The sequence below is a fragment of the Pinus tabuliformis genome, chromosome 2_1 (genome assembly GCF_031772625.1).
Source record: "Pinus tabuliformis cultivar Carrire ecotype Pingquan chromosome 2_1, CPIR1, whole genome shotgun sequence".
In the NCBI taxonomy this organism is placed as follows: domain Eukaryota; kingdom Viridiplantae; phylum Streptophyta; class Pinopsida; order Pinales; family Pinaceae; genus Pinus; species Pinus tabuliformis.
In genome coordinates this window covers 915,423,991-915,450,650 of record NC_142299.1, presented here as the reverse complement: position 1 = coordinate 915,450,650, position 26,660 = coordinate 915,423,991, and the positions used below count along the sequence as shown (strand labels likewise).

Here is a 26,660-nt window from a genome sequence, read left to right as displayed (position 1 = left end):
CGCCTTGATGAGTCATCATTCTATCAGGACGGTCTCATCCTCGCGTGGGAGATGAGCAACACATGCATTGTTATAAATATGTCTCTCCTGGTGTGAGCCTACCTAAATTCTAAAATGAGATATCCTGGATGAGAAGGAAGCAGAAGTCGGTGGATTTGAGCACCGCTGAGGCAGAGTACATTGCTGCGAGTATGCCCTCTTGTGAGGTTGTCTAGTTACGGAAGCTCTTCAGTGACCTGTTTGGATATACATTGGATACTATCATGATCTTGTGTGACAACCAAAGTGGGATTCGTTTATCAGAGAATCTCGTATTTCATGATCGCTCCAAACATATCGATATCAAGTACCACTTTATCCAGGATATGGTACAACGGGGAGCAATAAGGCTCCATCAAATTAGTACAGATGAGCAGGTCGCCGACATTCTAACAAAGCCCCTGGGAAAGGTCAAATTCTTAACTTTCCGAGAAAGATTTGGAGTCGGTGAGAGACCCTCTTATGAGGGTCCTGCATGATGCATGCATTGAGCTCTGGGAGCTTCGGGGGCCTTGGGGTACTTCTTGGAGCGACAAGCGACCATAAGGTGACTCACCCTCCCCTAGTGGTGCGCTGTGTACAGGGTGAAAGGTTTAGCCTTCCCTTGTGATACCCGTGGCAAGTCATGGACAGGATGAGTGGTTCTCCTGTCGAGGCATCCTACCCACATGCAATCTGGGACTCATGGGAAGTACCTCTCATCTGGCCAATGGGTAGGGAAATGGGGTTAGGGACCATAGTAGTGTTATCGATGGATGCATCGTTGCATCTACTGTACTCCCTATGCTAGGATGACCACCATTGATCTGGGATCAATATGAGTGGTTTTAGACACTCTCTTCTGGCACTAATCTAGGATTAGTAAGAGTGGTATGACACTCTCTGGGACTGACTTCGGGTCAGTGGAGGATGGTATGATATATCCTCGATCATTTCTTCTTCTTCATAGTTCATCAAAGCAGAGTAGAGCAGAGCTGAGCAGTGCAGGGTACTGCATTTGATGGAAGAGATAGTAGCAACGGTCAGATGGATTAGCAGATGGAGTTCTCCCTAGTTGAGAGGGAGTGTTAGAATTGGAAACTAGGGTCAAACCCCATGTGGGTCATCTTATTTATGGCAACTGATATTTTTCTTGGATTCCTCTCGTTGAGAGGTGTAGGATTGATCTGATGATCATTCGATTCCGACAAGTATTTATGGAGATATGAATTTATCTGTATTTACTTGACAAATTGTCAAGGTTGGCCAACAGCTAAATGTGTGGCACACATCCTCAATGTTTCATATAAATACAAGTTAGGTTGAGGTGTTATTCACTCTCTCATCTCTCATATTCTCTCTCTCCTTAGTTGATTGGGTTTACACACAAAGGAGCAGCTCTCACATGGGAAGTAGAAGGACGCAGAAGGACGCAGATTTGAGGACGCAGAACTGTTTGACTGCGTTGTCCAAGGCTGCAGATAGTATCTTTGACCAGCGTGGAATTTCTTGAAGTGCGGTTTTGGTGTCGTTGTCTCTCCTAGGCAGGCCGCAGATTTTGGCATGCAAATCGAGGCATTCTGACCTCAGGTTTGACCAGCGTTGACTGCCCTAATTGCTGGCAGCATGTTGACTTTTGTTGACTTCATTTGACTGGGTTTTTCAGACTGTTTTTGGGCTACCTCTTCTTGTTGTTGGAGGCCGAGTTGACTGGGATATTGACCAAGCTGATTGGAGGTCAATTCTATCTTGTTTGACCAGCTTTGACTTCGCTGGTTAGGGTTTGCTGCCGTTGTCATAAAACTACAGATTTGTATATTTACTATTACTCTCTGTGCTAAACTATTGAAGATTATAGAAGAATTGATCAAAGGGTTTCCCCACATTGGGGTTTGTCCCTGGCTAGCCGCCACATTTGGTGTCTCTTGTCTTGGCTTGTTTTCTGTTGATCTATTAATGTTCTATCAGCATTTTACTTTATGTTAATGTGATTGTTAAATAATGGCTAATAAGAAGAAATTGAAGTAAACTGCACTAAGCATAAAACATACCATAAATTAACACAAACCCTTCATCCAACACATTTGGATGCACTATGACTTACCAATAACAGTGGCCTAAAATAGCAATTCCATATTTCTAGGTCAATTTTTTGCAAAAAATATTGAAGTTGTTAGGATGCAATTGTAGTTCTCCCTTTTTTCACCTACACACAAGTGACTAAACAAAATTTTCCAAGTAGACTCTTGTGCATGCATTCTAAATATATCATCAATAGCACAAGAGATCAAATAAATATATTATTGTTATTCAACACATCGATAACAAGTTAACCCACGTAACATGTTTCTAATCAACATTTATCCTTTGAGGCTTGTTATGAATTTCAAAAATGACACAACATGAACTCCTAGTCTCCCTCCCTACCTAGTCCATGTGTAAACAACAAAACAAGCCATACAACTACCAATTTTGTGAAATCATTATAAAAAATCATACTAAGGCTTGCGATATTTTGCACAAAACAAAGTCAATTACAAAATTCTATGAGATCAACATTGTGTTCCACATAATTTTTAAGTGAAACAAACTCTAGATTTATCTTGACAAACAATAGTTCAGGAAACAACACTACACAAGCCTATTCAATATGAGTTGCACACACCCCCGATGGGGGTGTTAATGTGGATTTGACGGGGCATGGTTTTATGTGCCCACCACCCTAAGGCAATCACGTGCTCATTTACTGCAAGAGTACATGACGTCCTCCTCACATGCAAAGATATGTTGTTTTTATGGTAGTGGTGGATAGTTTTGATGGTGTGGAGTGAGAAGAAAAGTGTCAGTGTCAAGGTATTTCCCTCGGCCTCAGCTCACATTCTCTTGCTCCCCTGGCTAGGGGTGGCCCTCTTGGCTAGTTTGTATCGCAAGAATTTTGTATGGAAGGAATTCTCTAATCCTTCCCGTGCGTGGTTTGGTAGAATGAAGACCTAGTCATGGGATTTTCATTGGTTGACAATGTGGCGACTTACTCTTGACGACTTAGTGTAAGGGGTCTATAAGTTTAGTTTCCTTGCTTTGGCTCTTGGTGTTTGGTTTCTAGTAGTTTTTTGTTCTCTTTTGGCTTGGTTGTGTTGGGCGTGCTTTTCTCCACACCAATTTGTCATAAGCCCTTGCATTGACGATTTTTTGTCCTATTGGTCCAGTGTCAAAGGTTTGGTTTATCGCACCTGCTTTGTTTTGACATGGATATTCTTGTAGTCGACTCCCTTAGTCTCTTGTTGAGGGTAATTGGGGTGGGTATTTCCATGTGTATTGTTATTCTGGTTTCCCGTGGTTTCAAACACAAGTCTACGGGTTGTATTGTGGTCCTTTGAGCTTGGGTTTGTGGTTGGTCCGACACCTAAAAGGGGTGTAGTGTGGGTTCAATGGTGGAAGAAGGTAAGCCCTGTGTAGAATTCTCATCACCTCTACTTTGTGCTAACGGTTTGCTCTCAAAGTATAGTCATTTTATCTGGGGTTACTATGACGACTTTATGTGATGGTGTCCTCACTTGGTAGAGGATAAAGTTTGGTATGTTTATTTGTTTGCAGGAAGGGAAATCCCTACAAAGATCTTGACCAATCTCCGACTTTGACATGCATCCAATGCAACATTAAAGAAGTAGAAGCGGCGGTGGAAGTTCGGCTTGGTCTAGACAGAGGTGCACAAGAGATTATTTGCCCATGAACTAGTGGCTTCATACTTCAATATCGTCCCTCCATACATGCGTATGGAAATTAGAGATTTGGAAATGAAGGCAGGAGAAGAGAGGAAATTGATGTCAGACTCATAACTCCTTGAAGATTTGGGTGGGTGGGTTCCACACCCAATTCACACAAGAGGTAGGAAGAAACAACACTTGAATTCAGTGGCCCTCCACTGGCAAATGGAGACACTATTAGGCTTAGCTCTTAGAGACAAAGAGGTGGAGAAATACAATTTGTTTGCATGTCAAAAGAATGTTGCGAAATCTCCGCTTCATGGTCGATGGTATGGATGCCCATCTAAGACATGCCGAGAGTCATATACCTTGTGAGTCAGAAGGTGGCAGTCTAGGTGACCTGCTTGGTTCTAGTGTTCGCGCTCCAGTGACAATCTCTTCATCTGATGAGGACTAAGGGTGGACATTTGCAGTGGATATATGGCAGTAGATCTCCCAAGTGGCATCTTCTATGTTTCTTCCCAGGCCAGCTTTGCCATCTTTCCACCAGGATGACAACGACATATGGTATCACGACACAAAGTTTTTGCATGATAATACGTGCAGGTCTTAGCAAGCATATGTTTTTGGATGATATGAAAAGGAACTGCATCTCTTGTTTTGAAAACTATGTTTTCTGGTCTAGGGTGTTTGGCTATTGTGATGGGTATGTCGCGCCGTCAAGCTTGACTATGTTATTCTAGTTGTTAATTTGTAAGCCCATCTGAGCAGTGCCTTTGTGAGAAACATATGTCTTGGGTCATGTCGAGTCTTTGTGGTAGAGGTGGAGTTTCCTTAATTGGAATTCCCTCAAACTACCCGAGTGTATCCATGTATTTTTGTTTAAATGAGTAATACGAAGTGCTGAAATATATATAAATTCATCAAACTATCAACTTCACTATCTTTTATAATACATCTTCACATTTATAACAAGATTAATGTTAACATATCAAAATGTATGACTCTGGAGGAAGTAAAAAAGTTATAAAATTCCAAATGCCATTACCAAACTCCATAATGTAGTCATATTATTTATCTAAAAAACAGTATAAAATAAACATATTATACTATATTACCAAACTCCATAATGTAGTCATATTATTTATCTAAAAAACAGTATAAAATAAACATATTATACTATATTTAATAAATTGATATAAGGTATTATTTCAAATATAGTAAATTTTTAAATTTATTTTAATTATACACTTTTATAAAAAAATTAAAAGCAATTTCTTTCTTATATGAAATGTCCAAAATCATACCTATAAAATAAATATTATAAAAATATATAATCAATTTTACAAAAATATATATATATATGTTAACCTGAACAATACTTTACAAAACATTCACAACCATTTTTCATATGAGAAACTTAAAATAATTTCGTTATGGACATTTTGGAACCATTTCTCTTCGCATAAAAGGACCCTCAAATCATCACTATGCAGGAAAAAAATGAGATTTTAAACCTATGGACATTTGGGAACCATTTCTCTTCGCATAAAAGGACCCTCAAAGCATCACTATGCAGGAAAAAAATGAGATTTTAAACCATTACCTAATAAACAATTCTTGACTTCCGTTTACTTCCTTGTGTGTCTTTTACTTCTGAGGATCTAATGTGCTTTGCTCGTACTACACCCTGGAAAAGTGGAAATTTATTTTAAAGAATACTAAATTTGATAGAAGATGGAAATTTCGTCCAACTCAAACTTACTCAACCTGCTCTGTTTAGCGCAAATTTGTTGAATTAACATTTAGACATCAGAAATGAAAATTTGGCCCAGCGTGCAAATCCGTTAAATTAACTTTGGGAAAAAGTTTTTTTGGAATTTTTTTTTGAGAGAATGAAATTTTGTACTGTTTTGATTAAAATTTGATAATTAAAAATATTATGATATTATTTTTCAAATTAATCACATTGTTAAGTTATAGTCCATTGTCTAAAACTATTTAATAGAGTTTATTTAAAAAAAATCTCAAATCACAAAAATCTAAAATCAAAAATTAAAAACATATCATTTAAACCCATCCGAATTGGATCTAAAATCAAAAATTAAAAACATATCATTTAAACCATCCCAATTTTCCATTAAAGCCTGTAAAAAATTGATCGAACAGTTCTGCGTGCAAATCTATTGATCAACTTTGAAAGGAGACTACAGCATGAGAGAATGATAAAGCCTGTAAAAATTGATCGAACAGTTCTGCGTACAAATCTATTGATCAACTTTGAAAGGAGACTACAGCATGAAAGAATGATAATTTTGACCAGCGTACAGTGCCTGGATAGAAATTTGATAATTAAAGACATATCATTCCGGGCCAATCCCAATTGGTGGCTGTGAAGACATTAAAGACTGTTCAGTCATATGGCACACTTTTCCTTCTATTATTGGGAGAACTATGTTCTTATACATCTTGGGAGAACTGTTCTTATACATCTTGGGAATGATGATATGATGTCAATTATCTTGTATATTTTTTTTCCTGATAATATAATATTTTGTCTTTTTTCCTGGAAAAAAAAATATAAAAACTCTAAAATTTGATTGAACAGTTCTTCAATCCTCTCCAATATAACTATTTTAATTCCATCCATGAGACACTGTTTACTTGAATTGAGAAGGGTGTCTCTTATTCTCTAAGTTTTCAAGTCAAGATTTTATAAACATAATTTTTTTATATTTAAGTCAAGATTTTATTAACATAAATTTTTAATATAAAAAATATAAATAGCATAAAATTGTTTAATAATAATTTAATTTTAAGAGTATGATGATGATGGTGGTGGTTAACGTTCACTGAGACCAAATTGGTCTATCGGACCTATAATTTTCTTAGATTTTAATTAACTGGCTCCTTGTCTTTCTTGGCGAGATTGGTGCTGTAGCTTTCTTCCTTTATCTTGCATCTTCTTTCTGGCACATTGGTGTCTTAGATTCGCAATCTATAAATAAATATCAAATTATAGTATATGAAATTTTTTTATTTATAAATTATTATTCACACACAAATATTTATAAATAATAATTTAATTTTAAAATTATGATCAAGTGAAATACCAAATTGTGGTGTATAAAACTTTTTATCTGCAAGACAAGTAACTTATCTCTGTATAACAATTTAGTTATTAAAATTTACAAAAACATAACATACTCTGCCCTTTCTAAAATAACACTGTTACTATTGCTATTCCCAGGTGTTATTGTCATACTTACAGATAAATGGTTAACCTAAACACAAGGCAATGCATGGATGTCTATCACAATTTAAATAAAAAAAAAAAACATTATTGACAATGTAACCAGCTGCAAACTGCCCTAATTTGGACCTTAGCTTTACCGAAATTTCTGTTACCCCGATAACTTCATTTAAACATTTCCCTAAAACATTATTGGATTGACAATACATCCAGCTGCAAAATCCTACTTGCTGCCCTAATTTGGACCTTAGCTTTACCAAAATTTCAATCGACCGATGGTTTCAGTTAAACATTTCCCTAACATTCGAAACCTCTGTCTGGATATTGAAAAAAGCTGACCGTAAGGTTAAAGTTGGGTTGAATCGAACCTCGTACTTAGAATGCTACAAAGACCTTGAAATCATCCTAGGTTTTCAGGGGAAAAGAAACTAAAACAGAGAGATTATACGTTTGCATTTAGTTACCTCGAGTTGGTACGAGAGGATGTTAAATCCTCGGTATCTCAAGCAATTTTGGACTGCAGCGTAAGCCTCGTGATTGGGATCGTTGACAGAAGCTTGGCTCATCCTGTACTTGTCCGCATTGGCGCCGCCCACCGCCTGCTGCCCCCCGGCCATGTCTGACATACAAGACCCCATCGCTTCAATTCAGTCTTCAATCACCGCCAAATCCAACGACCAAACCACTCATTTCGATCGATTTGTTCCAATACTGTGATCTTTATTTTCTGCGTGCCATGCACGCTTTCTCAGCTCTCCTTCCTAAATGGAAAGGCAGATGCTCTTTGAAATGGCGAGAGCCAAGCATATGTTGACGGTGGACTAGGGGAGCTTTAGCTCAATTCAAGATGCTTGAGGCTGTACGACTCAATGAATGTGCCTCGTCACATCCACTGTGTGCGTTCACCATCTCGGGATGCCAACTTTTGGGATACGCGTAGAGAAATGATTAGGGCTACCAAGAAATTCTTTCCTGACCAAGTAAAGTAGCAGAGGCAACAAAATCACCTGAGACCAACGCTTCAAACGTAGCGGTTTTCTTTTGGGAATCTGTGATCGATATATAGTTAGAGATAGTGCAAATAGTCATTACGATAGATATATAGTTAGAGATGGTGGAAATAGTCATTACTGTTTATTTGTAAGAGATATTTGTATTTTTTTATTATTTTGATTTATATATTACACTTTTTTTTATTTATTAAACTTTAAAATTGATCTCATATCGTTCAATACAAATAAAACTTGTTTCATCGAATTGAGGCTTCTGTGATCCATATCAATTTACGAGATATTTTATGTGATTTACGCTAAAAAATCTCTCGTAAATTAAAACTTGTTTCATCAAATTAAAAAAAATATATCAATTTTAAGGATCTTTTAGTGATCCCAATGAACTCTATTATAAATATTTATAAACTATTAACATTTTATTGGTCTATTATATACAAACTAATATGATTAACATTATAATAACTAATTAATATATATTATATAAGATAACTTGATAAAGTATTAATACAAAAAAAAAGTTTCTGGTTATGTATTAAATGATTAATATTTAGGTATATTTTGGGTTTTTAAGAGGAATGATTGTTATCTTCTCCACCTGGGTTCAATTCCTACAAATAACATGTTGAGCCTTGTTATTGTACAACCTTGAACCCTATGGAATATCTCAACTTTATCTATGGATTGGGGGATGAGGTGTTTTCTTACATGCAAAAAGATCAAATGATTAGTATATCATAATAACTCAAAGTACACATCGTATACAACAAATGTGAGCACAAAATACTATCTCATATAGATAAGAAAGATGAGTTACACAGTAACTCCTTAAATTATAGGAGAACCTACTCCAAATACCCTATTACATTCATATATCCAAATGACATGTTCTCCCAATAATGACTATATGATCTCTATATTTACACATTGCATATGTAGCCCCTTTATTATGTCGATCACTAATGCACGTACATTTACCTAATTGCATATACATTTAACCTCATTAATGCCCCATTTAGGGTTATATCATGGTACCCTCCTTCAGAAAGCTTTGTCCTAAAAGCTTTACAATTAAGGGCTTGTATTCTTGCTTTTTTATTGTCATTCATAATTATCGATCCATCTAAATTCAAGTCTTCATCCTTGGTAGTTGGTTGTTACATAAATTTCTTTCCTTTAATTCCATGTGATGTTGTTGTGACTTCTCTAATTTGTTATAATTGTTAGTCTTTGATAATATCATGTCGAAGAATGGTTTTGTGATTCCCTATTCCATAAATATTATTAAGTATCCATCTTCTTCCTTGATAAATGTTGATGCCAATCTTCTTGTCTTTATTGAAAACTTTTTTGGTAATGTGGGTGTCAATATGGTTTCACATATGATCATTTTCCTCCCTTTGCCACACCCATGTCATCCATCTTCTTTTCAAACACAATGACATCCTCTATGATTTGTGCTTGGTGGTCAATACTACATACTTTTGAGATAATTCCATCATATTTGAGTATGACATTTTCAAGTTGGAGCTCAACTTGCTCAATTATTTTCTAATGACCTTCTTGAGTCATGTCTTCCTTCTCATTTTGAAATGGAATGGTGATGTTTTCCATTACTTTATTTCTTCTTTCTTTAATTCTTGCTTGCATTTCCTCTTTGATATCATTAACATCTAGGGCCTCTTCAATGGTTTACTCATCTCTTCACTAATGATAATTGATTCTACCTCTTGCAAACATTTTTTAACATTCTTAACATCATTAAAAAGCTCTTCATCATGCTTACTTGACCTTTTTATTTCTTCATCTTTCATTTTCAATTCTTCTCTTGGATTGTCCTATTCTTACTTCCCTTTGCTATTGTTTCCATGTTTTAATTTTTGAAACTCCTTGATAAGCGCTTCATTAAGGTCTTGTTTCTTAGATAATGTGTTACCCTTACTCTTCCCGGATCCAAGTGATTTCTTGTCAACTGAGCCTTGTTATTCTGACCAAGATAATATTGACTCCCACAATGATTGAGACCTCTAAGTGGTGGTCATGTGTCATTGCTTCTCTCCAGGAAACTTATGCTTGAGTTAATATAGTATGTCAGGTTCATTCCTTTCGCATCTGCTACGAGATATACCTTATAATCCCCCTGATGCACCAGTTAATTCTCATGTCTCAATCTGGTGATCTCCCCCTGCATTCCTTCATGTAGAGATTAGAATTCGATAGGCACAACCATTCTAATGTTCTTTCGTCATTGACGTCATAGATCATTGCATAGGGTTCTTCGTTTCTTAGTATGCCACCATGGTCGGAGAGAGAGGAAGAGAAAGATGGGGGCACAAGGATCATGGGTGTCCACCACACATTCCCTAGATTAATAATCATATGGAGTTATTTGACGCATACATTCATGTCCATATTCGTCATAGGGTGGGTTCCTAGAGGTCAAAGAATGAAGAAGATCAGATGATGAACACTAGGCGGTCTGATCACTGCTAGCGTGCCACTTCTAGACTATGGAGTTAGCAAGAGAGGGTGTTGAAGTAAGGATGGTTGAAACAAATATTTATCTTAGCAAAACTTGAATCTTGCTTCACAATCTATCTAGATCCATTAGTATTGACTCATGCTACTCCTACATCCTTAGCATCCTCTAGTTCCTCGGAAAATTATGAGGACATAAATTCTTCCCACCATCCTCACTCCCCTCATCTCCCTGATCTCTCGACAAGTGAAGTGAAAAGTAGAGGTACTATTTTCCAAGGTTCTCCAAGCCAAAATCTCGCAACAATGGCAAGCAATTCAATGAATTCCCCCACCAAAGCCACCTAGATTGTCATCGAAGAGCCCTCTCAATAAGACACAAGCTCTTATGGATGCAACATAGTTGAGGAAAAAGCAGATGAAGAAATTATCCTCGAGCAATGTGAAATCCCTAATCCATTTATTTGAGAAGAGTTCTTCAAAATTTCCCCATGTGTCATATAGTCTAATACCTTCAAGGCTTTTCCACCACTTAAAAGTTCCACCAAAAAAATGAAAGCATTCCTCAAAAGGACTCATGCCAAATTCCTATACCATCCTTAACCATTCTACCAAGTCAATTTCATCTTTATCTTCATCTCCTTTAAATGTAAGTTTTGACATCGATTCTTAAGTTGAATCTTCTTCTAAAAAAGAAGAAATTGAACTACATGGTATCATTCTTAAAAGGAAAGTAAAAAAATAAGTGGAAGAATCATCAAGTCAATTGTAGAAGCTTGATGATCATAAGATTATTGATGAAGCACAGAAAACAAAAATAAAAAGGGAGGATCAACCATAAATTCATCAAAAGCAACCTGCCCAAGAAATTTACAAATCCCAATCCCCTTTATATAATTAACTAAGGTAATTTCTCCAAGAGGGGTCATGACTTCTTTAGCATCAAATATTCTAGATTTTTCCCCTCTTTTAAATTTTTTGGATGAGGTAGAACTAATGAAAGAGACAATAGTGTCTATTGGGGATTATTTTTATAGTTCTCCATATAACTATGTTGTCAAAAGATCAAGAAAAATAAAATTTTATTTATCAATGATTGAGACTCCATCAAAAATGATTTGGCAACCAATAGGTGACCTGGAAGGAAGAGCCATAGAAGTAACATCATCCCTTGGGGATTTTTCTTCAGCTAATCAAGGTACAATGCAAGAGTCACCTAATGAATTGGATAAGAGTCAAAGCATGATCAAAGAATTACATATTAATGATCCGGATTTAAACAGGAACGCAACAAATTATATAGATAACCATAAACACAGATATGCAGCGGAAATAATACTTCATTTCATTAATGTAAAATACTGAAATATGCTTACAAACAGTAATGGAAATAAACCAGCTAGGGCGATGGTAGCTTATCTCTAAGGAGAGATGTGGCGGCTACATGCCTCTGAACTGTGTTACAATGAGGCTCGAAGGCCTATTTATTGTTGAGAAACAATGGAAAACACTTAACATTTCGAAACCCAACCCTAGAAGATGAAACGCCAAACTGTGGGCCCTGTTTGGGTAAATTGGTACATCAACTTCCCGAGGTCGTAACTTTGGCATACGATCTCCGTTTGGCACGTGCAGTAGCTCGTTAGAAAGATATGTCTGAGCACTACCACTTTAGGAAGGGCAACAGTGGTCCACAAAGTGGACTAATTTTGCCCCTAGATTTCCCAAAAAACATTGTTTAGGGCCTCAAAACGGCTCTGGAAGTTCAAGACCCAAAAAACTGCTAAAAATTGTAAATTGCGTTGCAATTACAGAAACTAACAAACTGAAAGAGAAAGATGTGGGGGTCCAAGTGGGATAGGTGGGTGGCCACCAATATCCACCTGGATCATTCCTCCCCCCTTAGGAAACAATGGTCCCCATTGCGTTGATTTCCTCCATCTGCTGAACTTGGTCCCTGATGAGCTGTTCTGCAATCTCTGAGGTGTCCAGTAATGGTGGGAAGCATGGTCGATGACGGTCCACATTGAACACTCGGTGCAAGCGAAGGAATGGAGGAATGTTGTGCTTCAAATCATTGTTGCCCGTAGCCTTGGTACTGGTGTAAGGACCATGTCGGAGTGGTCTGAGTTTCTGATGGGTTCTGGTAAGGCGTTCTCTCTATAGATGTAACCAAATTTTGTCACCCACCTGAAACTTGTGTGGTACCCCTGTGGATGAGGAGAAGTTGTTCCTGTGTTCTGTGATGACCGTATCCCTTTGCTGCTGCTGCTGCGTGGAGGAACCCTTTGCGGGGGTCATGGTGACGATCTTCCCCTTACTTTGGGAGTGAACTAGACAAATGAATTTCCTAGTCTGTGAGATGAGCTTGCTGCCTTTCTTAGCAGTGATCAAAGAGGTGGCATAGGTGGGGCTACCTCCGGTATCCTGTATAATGAATCATCCAAAGAAATAATAACAGTGCAAGGCCTTGACTCATACACAGCATGTCGCCTCCACAAGTATGGTTGGCCTAATAGTACATCGCAAACATCCAGAGGTGTAACATCACACAATACCTTATCTGTGACGGGCTTGATGCTATAGGGAAGGCGGCAATGCTAGCGAACTTTGAGATCTCGTCCTTCGTGAAGCCACCTGATACTGTACGGTGTGGGTGTGGTGTAGTTGGTAGACCCAACCACTTCACGACCTCTGCTGAAATGAGGTTATTTTGGCTGCCACTGTCAACAATGAATTGCAACGGCGAACCCTTCACCCACATCTGTGAGTGGAAAAGACGTTCCCCCTCCTCTGGATCTTCAGGTCATTTTTCTGGATCTTGGCGGTGGCAACAGTGGCACTGGGATTCGCATCAATAATCTGCTTCCCTTTGCCATTCCCCTTGTCGAGTTCTAGCTTAGGGTCAAAACATGCATTTGATTCGGAAGCCTTAACTCGGCCACCAACGACTGCTTGGTCCGACACTCACTTGTGTTGTGAGCGGGACTCTTATGGAACTCACACCACTTTCCTGTGTCCTTCTTTAGCTTCATGGTGTTATTATTTTCTTGTGGCTTTGATGGGTTGTCTTGGGCCACCCCGCCTTGGCTTTGTCCTTTGGGCTTCGGATTTGCAGATCCAAAGTCTCGCTTCTTCTATTTGAACTTTTGATAGATTTTGACAACGTATCGGTACGCTGTGCCGAGCGAGGAGATGTTCAAGAACTCCATCTCTTCCTAGATGTATCTGTGTAGGCAACCGTGGTATTGAGTACCAGATGCAACTCATAATCCTTGATACCCAACTGCGTGCGAAAGGTATGAAAAATGTTTGTGAATTCCGACACATCTTGGTCCCTTCGCTGCCGCAGTGTGGTCCATTTGATGTATTTGTCCTCATAGCTTTTGACAGGGTAGTATTTCTCCTTGATGGCATCCCGGAATGAATTCCAGGCGGGTGCGGCTAAAAATAGTGAGTCGGTATTTTCATCCTTTGCTCCCAGTAGGTTTCCCACTAGTCCTTGACGTCGGGGGCTGCTTTGAGAAGAGCGAAAACAATCTTTTCCCCACTCAAAAATTCATGAACAGAAAAATAACCCTCTAGCAGATTTAACCATTTATCTATGCCATTTGCGTCTATCTGACCCTCGAATATGGGGATTTCAAAATTAACTTGTACCTTAAAGGGTTGGGTGTTTCCAGAGTAGCCGCTGGATGCTGATACGTCACTTTTGGGTAGCCGCTAAAGGATCTGGGCAAAGTTGTCCATCATCGCGTTCCTTTGTTGCTCAAGGGCTTCTTCGAGCAAGATTTTGATAGGATCTCCTGCCCCCTCGTCTTTCTTCTCATTCGACATGGGAGGCCATCGGATTTGCAAGGCTAGTCTTGCAAACGTTCGACCAGTTCAAGCCCTAGCTCCTTATATCCCGACCTCGTTGGGGACATGCAAAGAAAAACAAAGAAAAAGCAGACTGCCTGATACCACTGATTCAGATTTAAATAGGAACACAACAAATTACAAAGATAACCATAAACACAGATATGCATCAGAAATAATACTTCATTTCATTAATGTAAAATACTGAAATATGCTTACAAACAACAATGGAAATAAACCAGCTAGGGCGATGGTAGCTTATCTCTGAGGAGAGATGTGGTGGCTACATGCCTTTGAACTGTGTTACAATGAGGCTTGAAGGCCTATTTATTGTTGAAAAACAATGGAAAACCCTTAACATTCCGAAACCCAACCCTAGAAGATGAAACGCCAACTGTGGGCCCCGTTTGGGTAAATTGGTACATCAACTTCCCTGGGTCGTAACTTTGGCATACGATCTCCATTTGACGTGCACAGTAGCTCGATAGAAAGATCTATCTGAGCACTACCACTTTGGGAAGGGAAAAATTGGTCCATGGATCCATGTTGCCCCAAAATTTCCCAAAAAATGTCATTTAGGGCCTCAAATGGCTCCGGAAGTTCAGGACCCAAAAAAACTGCTAAAAATAGTAAATTGTGCTGCAATTACGGAAACTGACAAACTGAAAGAGATAGTTGTGGGGGTCCAAGTGGGATAGGTGGGTGGCCACCAATATCCACCTGGATCAATTAAACTAGAAAACAACAATATTTCCCATGAGAAAGAATGGTAATCCCATGCCACTATATTAAGAGAAGGTTTTTCCATGGCCATGGCATATGTTGAGGAGAAGCATTATAATGGGAAATATAAGGTAGAGGATTAGTACAAGAAACTGATTTTTAAATTGGAAAACAAACATGCTCAACAGATAGAAGACCTAAGACATGCACAAGCTTGAGAAATTGATATTTTGAAGGAAGAGTTTCAGATAAATGCTTAAATAGTTTCTACGTGAATTTAGAAGCTCGCACTACCTCTCTAGAGGAATTGTAACAACCCTAGTGAAAATTACATGTAAAAATATATAAGACCACGGTTGATGGGACACGTATTCCAATCTGAATGTTGGGCAGGACATCCTGGTGTGGGTGTTCATTTGGTTGTTTATGGCTAAGGAAATTGGCAAAGGCAATGACTAAGGCTTTGGAATGGCACATTTATTTATGAAAATAAGGGAAATTAGGAGAAAAGGAAGGTGAAAGGTCACAAGTTGCATGTGAGGAAGAAATTAAAGGAAAATAATGGAAAATGAAGAAACTAGAGGCCCCATTGATAAAAAGGCTTCTAAGGATTAGTGGGCAAGCTTGATTAGTTCAGTTTTGGAGCTCTCTTCTATTCTCTCTCTCTCTCTCTTTGACACAGAGTTTTCTTGGAGCACTTTGGCATTGGAGCAAGAAAGGAAAAGAAGGCAAGAGGAAGCAAAGATCAAGCATGGAAAGGCATGATCAAGCAGCTACAACAAGCTTCATTGCAGGTATCAACTTGCATGTGTATTTCCTTGCTAGATTTTGCATGCATGGTATTGCATGTGGTTCTTTTCAATCATGGCATGGGTTTCGCCAAGTGTGACAATGTTCTTCAGCCTAACCTTGCCATTTCTTGATAGCTTTGATGAGATGGGTTTCTCATATTCGGTTAATATGGGATGACCCAATGGATTCGAAGCTGAGTGGGGTGGATATTCGAACTAACAAACACATGGCCCAGTGGTCCCTGAACCAAATTGTGGATCACAGTAAAGCCACTAGCCTAGTAACCCCTGAACCAGATTGTGGGTTACGGTAAAGTTAGATTATGTGCCTCGGTGGGCCTAGGAATCCTTATCGATGAATGGCAGGATATATAGTAAAGCCAAGAGGTGGATTTCTCTCTGTTGGGCCTGTTATCACCCCAAGAAACTCACCTAGGTTATATATCAGTGATGCTCGAGAACATTACAAATTCAACAAAAATGTTGGATAAATGTTGATGAATGAAACAAATGCTGCATATTCAAGCCAGATAACCACTTCTACTATGATTGACCCTAGACATGGGTGAACACCCCCAGACTACAAGGCTTTTAACCACCAATTACTCACAGCTTGAGGATAAGGTGATAATGGAGAAGACTGACCACACCAGCAGATGAACAGGACCCTGTGATGGCCGGCTGCAACCAGTTAAAAGGTTGTAAATCTGTTTTCTAATACACAGACAGGATGACAACTCTCTGGCATTAAAACAATAGAAACCTGCAAAGCAAATTAAATGATACATGCTAAATCCTAACACAGAGGTGGGATGACAGCCCCTCTAATGCTAAATATTAACAACACATGAAAAAATGCATACAATCACAGCCTGGAACATAGAAGAAGTGAGAAATGAGCAATTGACAACAAAAGAAGCTTGTATTAGTTGGAAATGAAGACCAGACGTTGCAGGTTACAAAGTAGTTATAGTCTCCAGAAGTTGAAGCTTGCAACAAATTAACACTCATCTAACACTCATCCACTGATTACATCTTGTTTCTTGGTATATATAGAGGTTGATTACAAAATATCTCTACTATTATGCATGGAGGTGTTTTAATGGACCACCAACTACATTTACATTCAGATATGGGTCTCTGCTACAGTCTGACTGCTTTAATGGATGAATTTAATCTTTTTAGTGCTTTGCAGTCCTTCTCTGATCAAGTGGAGTAAAATATGAATGAAACCCATAACCTTTGCCTGCTTTTAATTGCTCGAGGCAATCCTATTTGTCTTCGGCCACTCTATTGATTAATTGCAGTTGTTGAGGCTTTAACTGTGCAGGTACAAGCAGCAGATCATTGCTTTCTCCTTCCTCGGGCAAAACAGGCTCAAAAATTCTGCAAAATGCAATGAGACTGGACAAAAAGCCGAGAATGAACGCTGGCCATTAGATGGTTCAGATGAACGGTCGAGATCGAGCTGCATAGGGCATCGGAAGACATATGCGGATGAAAGAGTTTGGGGCGTTGGATCAAACGAATTAACGGTGGAGATCTCATGCGAGAAGCTATCGGGCGGGTAGGTGAAAAGGAGGATCGGGGTTAACGAGGGCCGTTGGATCACCATCGGGCAGATCCGACGGTGATCGGGGTTAGAAGATGCACGCTGATTAACTGCCGGGAGTCGTACAGAAAGGCAGAAAGTGGTTTTATCGCACCGCTTATGGCGCTGCGGTGGTAATCGTACCACGGGCAACGATGCAATGGAATGGAGATGCATGGCAGGAGCGATGGCGGGGAAACCACTTTACCCGGAGGCTAACATGTGTGCAAGTCTGCGGAGCGGGGTTTGCGAATATCGTTGGATCATATGGGGAGCGTGATTGGACGGCTGACAGGAAAGGCACAGTTAACGCACATGTTGGTTGATATGAAGGGTGATGTGACATGTAAAGCTGCGGGCCTGGGCTCTATTAAAACTAAGGGTTATGAATTATATTATATGCGCGGTGTTATAACAAAAAACATAGGTTAATATGATTTATAAAGGGCTATCGGGGTTTTTAACGTTAAACACAAAAATGCCCGGGGACTAAAGGGAAAAGGGGTAAACGGGGTTGTGAAGGGATTAAGCGGGAAACAAAGGAAAAGGAAGCCATAAGGGTGCAATTGAAGTTTGAGTAAATATGGGTTTACACAGGGTTTAAGAAGAAAACAGGGATTAAGGGGTAATGAGGGAAAATAAGGAGAATGAAGGGGAAGAACAAATCCACTGCTACGAACCTCTTGAAAGCACAAGCAGCACTGCCAAACCTGCTTTTTGCCCATCAAATGCTGCAAACTGTAGCAGAGCTAACACTGGCTCCTTTTGGGGATGAGATCCTCCCTGTGAGGTCTCAAGAACCTGCAGACCAATGCCTTCATGCAAAAACAACTATAAAAATACTTGCCTAGTATCCATTGGGCATGGAGTCAACTAAGCATACAACAAGAAACTGTAAAAGAACTTGATTACAATCATTAAAGCCTGAAAACTTAAACTTCAAAAATTGCCCATTTGCTGGGCCACCAAAATTGTTGCCTGTCAGCCGGTTCATCATAGATCAGCAGGACAAGATTTATTTGATCCTCCACCTCAAACAGTTTAGGACATTTGAGCTTGATAGGTAGATAGGGATCAAATTTCATTCCCCTTCTGTGTATTTTCCTCCTTGGATGTTCTTCATGGGAGCCTTTGTACACCAGCTGAATACTCATTGCTGCTGTGTACATGTCTGTGTCTTCTGTAGTCTGCACAATTAATATGAAAGATGCACCACTGTATTCTTGTGCAGGGGACACAGAAACAATTTCTGCTCCTACATCTTGCTGAGAACAGTCCACCTCCAAGGAAGGATTCCAATACTGTGCACCCTCTTCCTCTGTTATCTGGCAAGCTGCCCTTTCATTCTGTATGGAGACCATCTGAGCAGGTATCAAAATATCAAGACTGAGATGATCAACTTCAGCCTTGAGCATTGAATTTTGTTCTGCTCCAGTGTTCAAGGGGCAACTTTGAGGGATTGTTTTTTGAGTAGACAGAGGGACAATAGATGATGGAGAGCTTTCCTCTCCCTTCTTGATCACTGAACTAGGGATAAAAGCACGCTGGAAAATTGGCAGATCTACATAGCCATGTGAGGATGAGCCGACTTCAGGCACAAATTATTGGAGGATGAAGGTGCCTTCTGCTGCTGATAAGCTTGTTGTTCTGCAGGCCCAACAAACTGACAAGCAGTGCCTCTTGATAATGCTTTTTCATATGCAACCCTTGTTAGGAAAGGAACTCCTTCCAAAACATGGACCTCCTCCTCATGCTGCACTTCTTCCATGACTATATTCTGACAAAGGGTCTTCACCCTTTGATCTTCGTTTACATCTCTGTTTCTCTGCAAAATCTGCACATGCTCATTTGCTCCTCTATGTGGATTTAGAGTTGGAAGAGAAAAGGAACAATGAGCTCCTGCTTCTTCAAAATGCTGCTCAGCCTTTAGCTTGGAAACTTCAGAGGTCAACAACTCAATCATCCTAGCCAATTCATCTATTTCAGAATCATAGGATGATGAGACTTCACTTCCCTGTCTTTTATTTTCATCATCATCTTCGAGACTCTCTGCAACAATGATATTTGCTTCTACTTCAAAGGCTGCAGCTTGCATATCAGCCAAAGAAGTGCATTTTATTTCTCTTAACAACAAGCAGAATTGAGAATCAAAGGCATTGGCATAAGTGAGCATAGCAGAAGTAGGGGTAGGTCTTATTTCAGCTGGCATTCTGCTGTACATATGATTAAATATTTTGTTAAAATCGGACAGCAGCTCACCATCCTCTCTCTGCAAGTTCCCAAATTCATCATGATAAAAGAGCAGATCTTTATTGTTTCCCTAGTGCTTTAAAAATACATCATCTAGAGCATCAATGTCTGCAATGGACCTAGGGGGTAAATCTCTAAACCATTTTCTAGCTTCCCCTTCTAGGCTTTGAACAAAAACCCTCATCCAGACATCCTCTTCATTAATATCCAAGTTATCAACATAACTATAAAAGGCCTCTAAATGCTCTTCAACTGATATTTCTTCTGCACCAGTAAACTTTGGCATAAATTCATGATAATCTCCTACAGGCATGGCATTCAAAGGGGTAGGCAAGACTAAAGGTCCATACCTAGCCGCAAATATTCGTTCTATTTTTGTAAGAGCTTGCTGGCCTGCCGTGGCTGAGGTATACAAAAGGGATACTGGTGGACCGAGTGAAATGAATCAATGAAAAGGATAATGGAGATAGAGGAATATGATGGACATCATGGTGCTTCTTTCTGTGAACTGAGGTCCGAAAGGGAAATGAATAACAAGGAGTTGCATGAATCTCTGAAGGTGACAATCACTAATAGAGATACATGGAATTTTTAAGGCTTACCTGACCCTGATGCTCCTTACTACGATACTTTCTTCTGCTGAACGATCTTCTCAGGATCAAGCACTGGTTCAACTGATGGTTTCTGAAAATTTCTTCGAGCATGCCTCACCAACTACTCCAGAACTGCAATGTGGAGTCACCAAAAGATGGTCTTCCACCAATGGAGTCGCCAGACAGATGATTACAACCAGAAACTGTGTTCAAACCTTGTCTGTCATCAAAGAGTGAAGCTGTGCCGTTCTCCCAGGGAAGCTGAGCTTCGATTCTCCTCTCCCCGGCAACGGCGCCAAGTAATGTCATCACCCCAAGAAACTCACCTAGGTTTTATATTAGTGATGCTCGGGAACATTACAAATTCAACAAAAATGTTGGATAAATGCTGGATGAATGAAACAAATGCTGCATATTCAAGCCAGATAACCACTTGTACTATGATTGACCCCAGACATGGGTGAACACCCCCAGACTACAAGGCTTTTAACCACCAATTACTCATAGCTTGAGGATAAGGTGATAATGGAGAAGACTGACAACACCAGCAAATGCACAGGACCCTGTGATGGTTGGTTGCAACCAGTTAAATCTATTTTCTAATACACAGACACGATGACAGCTCTCTGGCATTAAAACAACAGAAACCTACAAGCAAATTCAATGATACATGCTAAATCCTAACACAGAGGTGGGATGACATCCCCTCTACTGCTAAATATTAACAACACATGAACAAATGCATACAAGCACAACCTGGAACATAGAAGAAGTGAGAAATGAGCAATTGACAGAAAAAGAAGCTTATATTAGTTGGAAATGAAGACCAGACGTTGCAGGTTACAAAGTAGTTATAGTCTCCAGAAGTTGAAGCTTGCAACAGATTAACACTCATTTAACACTCATCCATTGATTACATCTTGTTTCTTGGTATATATAGAGGTTGGTTACAAAATATCTCTACTACTAAGCGTGGAGGTGTTTTAATGGACCACCAACCACATTTACATTCAGATATGGGTCTCTGTTGCAGTCTGACTACTTTAATGGATGAATTTAATCTTTCTGGTGCTTTGCAGTCCTTCTCTGATCAAGTGGAGTAAAATATGAATGAAACCCATAACCTTTGACTACTTTTAACTGCTCGAGGCAGTCCTATTTGTCTTCGGCCACTCTGTTGATTAATTGTAGTTGTTGAGGCTTTAATTGTGCAAGTATAGGCAATAGATCGTTGCTTTCTCCTTCCTCGGGCAAAACAGGCTCAAAAACTCTGCAAAATGCAATGGGACTGGACAAAAAGCCGAGAATGAACGCTGGCCGTTAGATGGTTCAGATGAACGGCCGAGATCGGGCTGCACAGGGCATCGGAAGACATATGCGGATGAAAGAGTTTGGGGTGTCGGATCAAATGAATTAACGGTGGAGATCTCATGCGAGAAGCTATCTGGCGGGTAGGTGAAAAGGGGGATCAGGGTTAACGAGGGTCGTTGGATCACCATCGGGCAGATCCGATGGTGATCGGGGTTAGAAGATGCACGCTGATTAACTGCCGGGAGTCGTACAAAAAGGCGGAAAGCGGTTTTATCGCACCGCTTATGGTGCTGTGGTGGTAATCGTACCACGGGCAACGATGCAATGGAATGGAGACGCATGGTAGGAGCGATGGCGGGGAAACCACTTTCCCCGGAGGCTAACAGGTGTGCAAGTCTGCGGAGCGAGGTTTGCGAATATCGTTGGATCATACGGGGAGCGCGATCGGATGGCCAACGGGAAAGGCACAGTTAACGCGCATGTTGGTTGATATGAAGGGTGATGTGACATGTAAAGCCGTGGGCCCGTGCTCTATTAAAACTAAGGGTTATGAATTATATTATATGCGTGGTGTTATAACAAAAAACATAGTTTAATATGATTTATAAATGGCTATCGGGGTTTTTAACGTTAAACACAAAAATGCCTGGGGACTAAAGGGAAAAGGGGTAAACGGGGTTATGAAGGGATTAAGCGGGAAACAAAGGAAAAGGAAGCCATAAGGGTGCAATTGAAGTTTGAGTAAATATGGATTTACACAGGGTTTAAGAAGAAAACAAGGATTAAGGGGTAATGAGGGAAAATAAGGAGAATGAAGGGGAAGAACAAATCCACTGCTACGAGCCTCTTGAAAGCACAAGCAGCACTGCCAAACCTACTTTTTTCCCATCAAATGCTGCAAACTGTAATAGAGATAATAGGGCCTAGTAGTCCCAAGATGGGATCTACTATAAAGCATGGATAATATGTCTCAGTGTAGTGTGTAGTGATCCCTGGATTAGACTGTGGATTATAAAACCTAAGAGACTAGGAGGCACTCAAATTCCTCACGGTGTAGGTGGAGAACTCCGGTGGCATCCATGCTTGTTGGTGGTTTTTTTGTGTGTTCTATGAGTCTAGCATTCTTGCTTGGAATATGGCATGGGGGTGATTGGTTGAAAAGAGCCTTGGCTCAACCAATCTATGGTCGGGTGGAATGTGGTAGTCCCATCTCCTGTTGGTTTATTACATTCATTAATGAGAAATTCATTCCCTTGATTTTCATGTGCAAATGTACTGATGTATATGCGGATTTTATGGCTGATATGTTTATGATATTTCTGTCCCTATTGTGCTGGTTATATGTATGTTTTATGACAGTAACTATGTATGGCTCTCAGCATGTTTTTACTTATAAATGAATGGATAATGTATCTATGGCCTAATAGATGATAATGTAGCAAATGACATGAGGGAGCGATGGTTCATAGTGATTCTCAAATAAGTATGAGATCCCTACACTTAACTATGTTTTTTACACTTGTAGGTTACATGTTGTTGATATGTTTGACGAAATGCCTGTCATGGCTAGTAGGGGCCTAGTTAAGGTCTTGTTCAACTTATTGCTTTGGCATCATTGTTTTCCTATTCTTTTACTGATCTTAAGCTATCACTCCATTCTAGGCAGTGACCTGGGCTCTGGGCTTGAAAAAGTGGCTTAAATCCTAGGGTCGCTAGCACAGAACTAGAAAATTGGGTCCCTAGACGCTGGCACATAAGCCTATGAGAGTGACTTTGGGTTTCTAGACGCTGTCATGCCTATAGCATGAGAGAAACTAAGGCCTAAGATGGTCAAAAATTTAGTAGGACCCAAGGGCAAGTTGTCTGAAGTATTGGATTGGTTTATGTAGATCCTGAAGCTAATGTTGGATGACTACGTGTGATGTTTCCATCGATTCCACTTCCTTAAGGTCACATAGGAGGTCGAATCCAATCATTGTAGCTTCTCGTCGCATGTTTACCCCAGTTGGCTAGTTACTTGGGTAGATGTGGGAGGAGGGTGTTACAGGAATAGATAAATCAATTAAAGAAAGAACATGTAGAAGTCAAGGTTTTCAAAGATCAAGATATTGTAAATAATCAATTCAAGAAAGTGGAGTTAAAATTCTTGAGTTAGTTAAAATAATATTCATCATGATTTGATTAATTTTATAGATCAAGTTGACGTTGAAATGGGGGATGACATCATACTACTTGATCAATTTGATTAAACAATTATGTGGGAGAATAAGGAAAAATCTAAAGCTTTGGGGAAATTCTCTAAGGAAGAAAATAAATTGATGGAGATTTCTCTGCATCAAAGGAAATCAAATTACCTTGTCATTAAGGAATCTTTTGACTGGTGTGATTTCTTCTAGGACAACACATTGGATATAATTGAAGAGTTTAATATCCCTAATCTAAGGGGAATAAGAGAAGGTTACCTATGACCATTTGCATAGAGATGAATTGAGATAATAGAGAGTCTAGTAATGATAGAATTTATAAAATTGGTAACTAGAATAGCAATGCCATTCAAAATTTCTTCCAATTTCCCTATGAATGTATGGATTTGCAGATTTCCAAGTTATCCTCCAAGTACAAGCGCAAGAAAAGGTACACAGAAGAACATATCAGTCAATGCAAGATCAATCTAAAGAATGTCATCCCTGATTATTTACCTCAGTTATTTGATAGATATAGCCAATGTACCCAGTACATCAAATATAAATAAAAGGAATTAGACACCCCTCAAGCAACAAAATATTCAAGTCAATTGTCTCAACAAATGGAGGAAGACTAGTGATTATCACAACAAGGAGATTATCTACTTTAAGATCAACGAGATATTTTTGTTCCTTTTTATATGCAATAAAATCCTCTTTTAAGATACAAGGATATTTCTATCTTTAGGAAGTGAATATTATCTCATTGTATTTTTATTCTTTATACAACTCTCTTTGTTGGAGAAGGGGTTGGAAATCATTTTAACAACAATCAAACTGGTAGTTTTAATCAGAGTTGGTGTTGAATATTTGAAGACCCGAGAATTGATTTTTGGTTGATATCTATTTGAATGGAGTATTTCATGCTTTTATAACTTCTTTATATGCATTTTTGGTTTTCCATTTCCATAGTCTTTCATTTTTAAAATCATTTCCTGAAAGAGAATATGGGAACATGTTTTATTTCTTTTCCTTTAAAACAAAAATGTAATGATTTATTGAGTTATTTGGAGAATTTAGATTAATTATGAACCTTTAAGTATATCAAATTTTCATTTATGATATTAAAATGATAGCTTCGAGACTTTCTCTCATTCCTAAGATACCTTCAATTTTCTGTAAAAGTAGATTACACACACACACACACATTGAAAAGCTCTCTTAGCAGAAGCCCAAATCTCTTAGGTGGCCATCTGAGCCCACATATTAGCCAGGAAAGATTACTACCCCAAACAAGTACAAAACCCTTAAAGGACTATCTTTGGGTGATCTTTCCCTTACCTTGTTGATTGGATTACACGAGCTCATTTAAAACCACAATAGTTTGTATAAATTAGATAATATTTTCTTGTAAATAATTTGTTATATCATATATTTTCCCTAGCTTAGATTAGTTTTAATAATTTCTTTAGGTTAGATTAGTACATGCAACTGAGCCTATATTCCGGTGAGTATCGCCACACCAAACGAATAGGGGTCTAATTGGTACCCTGATAAGGTGATATATCCCCTGTTGCAAGAGGAATTTTCCCACCTATCAACAGTCGTTCAATACAAATCTCTTCGTAGAAAACATGTTCTAGCTCATCTAGTGAACATAACACTTATAAAATGAAAAGTTTTTATTAGATATATATCTTTCTTTCTTTTTGCCATCAAAACTCTTTGAAAGATCATCAAATAAATTTGAGTATTGGTCAAAATCTTTGGGTTAGTAATTAAATGTTAGGACATATCTTCACCCACCCCCATAATCAGCTTATAGATGTGATGGGAGGTAGTAGTAGTAACTCAATAAATGTTTCCATTATGAAATGATGTGCATTTAAAGGCCAATTGCATTTTATTTCTACATCTTATCACACTTGTGCAAAGGATTAAGTATATTATGGTGGTTCAAATGAAAATTCAATGTGTGCCATTTGGTTGAGAGAGGCACCAACTTTGGATCATCCCAATGGTTTGGTTCCTTCTTGTTTCTATTAGAATTTCTTGTTTGTATTCAACAACATTGGGCCATAGAGGGAAACCCCCTCCCCCGACTTTGACTCTACACTCACATTCTTGTTATCTTATTTTGACTTCAATAATGTCCTAGTTGTGTTTTGTTCTTGCTTTGGCCTCTTTTTCAGTAGGGAGGAGGATGGCACAATGTCAATGCAATAAAAGTTATTGCATTCCTTGTGAAAAGGGAATTCAATATAGGCTTCATGTGATCTATGAAGGATATTAGAGAAGCCCAATGTGGAATTTTCAATGGCATGATAAAATGGGAGTGATGGATGGAAAAATCAAACAAAAACTCAACAAAACAATGCGATAAGAGATAATTGTGCTATTGATACAACCAAATATGTAGATGATTTGAGGAATACTTAAAAGGAAATGGATTTGTTTATGGGAATTCAACAAAGTAAAAATATTAGTGTGTACACTAACTACATCTTTGAAGAGAAATGACAGGATTGAAACCCTGCAGAACCCTGAGCTCGGCTCGGCAAGCTAGCCTGCAACACTAACCATTACAAGACAGATCTGCAACGGCGCTCTCACCTGATTCGCTCCATGCACAACAACGGGGGGGGGGTTTGAACCCCCCTTCTTTTACGCCTTTCATTTTCGGCAGCATCCCTATGGAAACCCCCAACTTCCCTACCAGCTCTAGATCTGAGGGAATCAACCACGAATCGGAGCCAAAAGGAATTGCATCAGCGGGGCACAACCCCAATCGACACAGCGAGCAAGAATCGTCCCCATGTAAGCCCATATCGAAGGAAATACCAAGACTAATCATTGAAGATCCATGGATAGACGAATATAGAGACCACATGAGCAAA

General features: G+C 39.1%; 1 protein-coding gene across 1 annotated transcript in view; it reads right to left on the bottom strand.

The window, feature by feature from the left end:
- Positions 1 to 7,958, bottom strand: part of LOC149203627 (protein BONZAI 1-like) — a 197,253-nt gene extending 189,295 nt beyond the window's left edge. The window contains exon 1 of the mRNA XM_089403511.1: positions 7,440 to 7,958. Within this exon, the coding sequence (XP_089259637.1) occupies positions 7,440 to 7,613 (174 nt within the window). The 5' untranslated portion in view covers positions 7,614 to 7,958. The remainder of the gene's footprint in view (positions 1 to 7,439) is intronic.
- Between the last annotated feature and the right edge of the window lie 18,702 nt (positions 7,959 to 26,660).